The 3,715-nt window shown below is 50.5% G+C and overlaps 1 protein-coding gene across 1 annotated transcript in view; it reads left to right on the top strand.

Annotated features, from left to right (window-relative positions):
- LOC102678511 (kinesin-like protein GA13060) overlaps window positions 1–2,784 on the top strand; it is a 5,112-nt gene extending 2,328 nt beyond the window's left edge. Inside the window, 4 exon segments of the mRNA XM_031512418.1 lie at window positions 1–120; window positions 200–475; window positions 791–1,060; window positions 1,143–2,784. The exon segment at window positions 1–120 is cut by the window's left edge and continues 4 nt beyond it. Coding sequence (XP_031368278.1) covers window positions 1–120; window positions 200–475; window positions 791–1,060; window positions 1,143–1,324 — 848 coding nt within the window. The 3' untranslated portion in view covers window positions 1,325–2,784.
- The last annotated feature ends 931 nt before the right edge of the window (window positions 2,785–3,715 follow it).

Genomic DNA, 3,715 nt, shown 5'->3' with positions numbered 1-3,715 from the left:
GCTCGGATCCGGAGGAAGAGTACGTCGAGGCGAAGAAATTGTTCACGGCGGCGGAGAGGTCCGAGAGGACCGTGACCGGCAAGTCGGACATCGAGGAGGAACTGAACGGCAAGATTCAAGGTGAGGAAATTATCGATCGAAGCAGTTTTAGAGTAGATTCCGAATTTCGACTGGGCGAAAAACAACAACTCTTTCGCAGGAACGGCACCGCTGCAGTTGTCCATCCCGTCACCGGCCCCATCCTCGGGCCGAATGCAGCGTAAAATTACGAGTCTGGGCTCCTCGATGGGGTTGAACAAGGAGGGATACGATTCTGGGGCGGACTCGACGCCACGGGCAGCGAAACTCTCGCCAGCCACTCTGTCCAGGCATCGCGCCGAAAGTTCTGGCTACGACAGCATCGTCAGGGACAGCGAGACCAGCAGCATCGCGAGCGACTCGTCCAGGCATACGGGAGCGCTTCAAGAGCACCAAGGTAGTTGATATTTGTCCTTCCTCCCTCCCGGCAATAAATAAACGTGTCCTCGAGAAGGGAGTCGAGGGATTTACTTCCCCTCTCTCCTTCTTCTCCCATTAACGATCGCATGCCATCGCTCGGGAAAATCTCGCGCAACGACAAGAACGACAAGAAAAACGATAGTCGACGAAACGTTGCACGATAAAGACCCACGTCCCACCGAAATCGTGAGAAGATAAAGGTGAACACCCTCTAAAACGGTCCCTCCGTACGATGGTTCTCCTCAGGTGGCGCTTTGGGAGTTCTAACCTCGACGTTGTGCGGGTGTTTCAGCGGTGGAACAGCGGGTGGCAGAGTGCGGGCTTCGGTCACGGGGCCAGTGCCGGGCCCATCTGCCACGTCCGCCATCCGCGGCCCCGGGGATACTCGCGTACACAAGCGAGGACGTGGACATCCTGGACAGGCGCGCGCGGTTGCGCTCGGATCCACGTGGCACGATGTCCAGGATACACAACCTGCGACTACGGCAGCGCCTTCTTAGGCTCGAGCTGCGCGACGCTAAAAGGCGCCTCATGGTGCCCGACTCGCGCTGGACCTACGATCGTCAGTATTCACTTACCTGTTTACATTACACGCTCTCTCGAGATACTTTTTACAATGCTTAATTTATTTTTCACCATTGCAGTTCACGTGGAGGAGAGTATGGACTGGCGAGATCCGTCGTTCCTGGAAGCGCTCGAGGCCGAGACGTGTATCCTGCAGAAGCGCGTGCACGCGTGCAAGAGTCACGTTTTGCTGATCACCTGCTTCGACTCCTGCCCGCGGCAATCGTATTCGGAAACATCCACGGGGATCCGGATCACCTAACCTAGATTTGGATCAGCGCGCGCGACAGCGTGCTGATCGTCAACGCGGTTCGCAGAGTGAACGATTGGAGAGAAAGAGAAACGAGACGAGCGAGGTCGGTGATGGGAGGAGGAGGAGGAGGAGGAGAATGGGAATATTTTTCTCACCATGTCGCTCGACTCCGTCCATATAGTTGTTAAATGACAAGTTTAGTCGTGTATCGTGATCGTCGTCGCCATTGTTACGCATTGTCTAAATAAATCGTTTTCATTCCCTTTTTGCCGAGGTGGATGAAGCGTCGTTCGCGTTTGAGCCGTGAATTCGCGTCACCTTTTTTCGGAAGAAAGAAATTCGTTCCTTCCTTTGCGTCTCGATCGCGACTTCGAATTCAAGGTTTCTCGAAGGCGATGATATCCGAGATGTTTGCCAGCGAGGTTAAAAGAAAGATTGTTGGCCGAAAGATAGCGCGAGACGCATGCTTGTTGACACTAAAATAATTTAGCGTACGAGTTGGTGCTGCATTTTTTATACCGATCGATCGTCGACGACTCGACTCAAAATTCAACCGGGTCACCGTTTCTGCTCTTCGAATTCGAAATCGACCGTATCGTCGAGGAAATACGATGTTTCGAGATTAGACGATAATTGCTCTGATGCTACTTTACTGGGCCAAGCTTCGAGAACAGCGCCAACGCGAATAGAGCAAGTAAACTTTACGTCGAAGAATCGTGTCGTGCGTGCTTGGTCGATCAAGGATCGAGTATCGAATTCCTCTGGAAAAAGAAAGAAAGGAAAAAAAAATAAACGAACAACGGAGGATAAAAAAATGATAAGAAAAGATATCGTTCGAACCGACGCTCGAATCCTCGATCGATGATTTCGGAACCGGAATTTAAATCGAATAGATTCCTCTGGAATTCGCACCGAATTCGTGAAAAAAAAAAAGAAAGAAAAAAAGAAAAAAATGAATAAATAAATTGATACGTCGAATTTGAAAGAACGAAGAAACGACGGACAGTGCAAGATAAAAAAAAAAAAAAAAATAGATAGAGACAAATATACGTAAATATAATATCGCTAAAAGATGGTAACCAGGCGAGAATATCGGCGAAAGGAAGATACGAGAAAATCCTTTCGTATACGGCAAACGATAGACGCGATAAGACTCGACGGGGAAGAGACGGCGAGACGAAGCGCGTCGTAGTCATTGTATTTAATGCACGCACGTTAATTCAAGAATATTATCGTAGCTTTAATCGTTATCAACAGTTACCGCACTTCGTAGGGCTCTGTAATTCACTTTTAGAAGCGAAGATGAGAACCGAAGATGGGAATGCGAGCGAGCGAGCGAGAGGAAAGGACGACGGAACGAAAGGGATGAGATAACGAATGGGAGAAAGTAATCGGAGAAAAAAAGATGCTGCGAGGAGGATGCAGCGTTGCCTTTCCACGGTAAACGTATTCGTAATCGTGAAAAAAAAGTTGCTCGGTGCGCGCGAGGTGTGCCCTCTCTCCTCCTCGAACGGAACGAGAGGCGGCTCGTTCGTTCGGCGAACGATGGCGAGGAGGGGCAGAGAGCAGGGGATGGAATACGCGAAGTTTAAACGCGAGAATCTCGCGTAGAGTCGAGGCGTGGGCGTGGGTGTAGAGCGCGGAAGGAAGAGGGGGATGGAACCGCGGAGAATGAAAATAGACCGGATGAAAATAAATCCGGGAATGCCGGTAACGCGCCGCTGAGAAACAGAGATATCCAAGCTTTTCGAACTGTGCCCACCATCGATATCGGTGAAAACCATATCCGTGCCTTTGTCGCTCGGCCTTGGATCGCTGAATATCAAGAGACCTGAGAGACTTCAATTCCCTTTCGCGTGCGACGATACAAAATTCGTCTACTCTTGGTCGTCTATCGAATATCGAATCAAATCGTGTCGTTCGGTGTTGTCGCACGGTTGAGCTCCGTTTAAATAAAGCGACGAGAAAGCGGATAATCCAATTTAACTTTCTTGCGACGATCTCGACGATTCGAGCGAGACGAGGGTGCACACTGGTTCTATGGTCACCGAGCAACGCAGGATCTAACCGATCCCCGTTAGTTGCAGAGAATCGTTCTCGAAGCTAGCGGACCGATCGATCGTTAAGCGATCGAGATTCCTGTGTCGTTGTCCGTCTGTTAAACGAACCCGTACGCTATTCGTCCATGTTTCCAAACTGTTCTTAACCCGCCACCGCGCCGAGTGCACACGCGCCATCTTCACGATCTTCACGCCTTTCTTTCCGGTTTAGCTTCGACCCGAACTCGTCCCGCGACCGATTCACAGACGCAACGCGTTCAACAACGTTCGATACGCACGACGATCTTTCCCCTTTCCCGAAACAGCGAATCCCAACTTATCCCAACGTTTATCCTTTTCC

The sequence above is a fragment of the Apis dorsata genome, unplaced genomic scaffold (genome assembly GCF_000469605.1).
Source record: "Apis dorsata unplaced genomic scaffold, Apis dorsata 1.3 scaffold_429, whole genome shotgun sequence".
Taxonomy (NCBI): Eukaryota; Metazoa; Arthropoda; class Insecta; order Hymenoptera; family Apidae; genus Apis; species Apis dorsata.
Note: the sequence above shows the minus strand (reverse complement) of the source record. Positions and strands in the feature narration are given on the sequence as shown.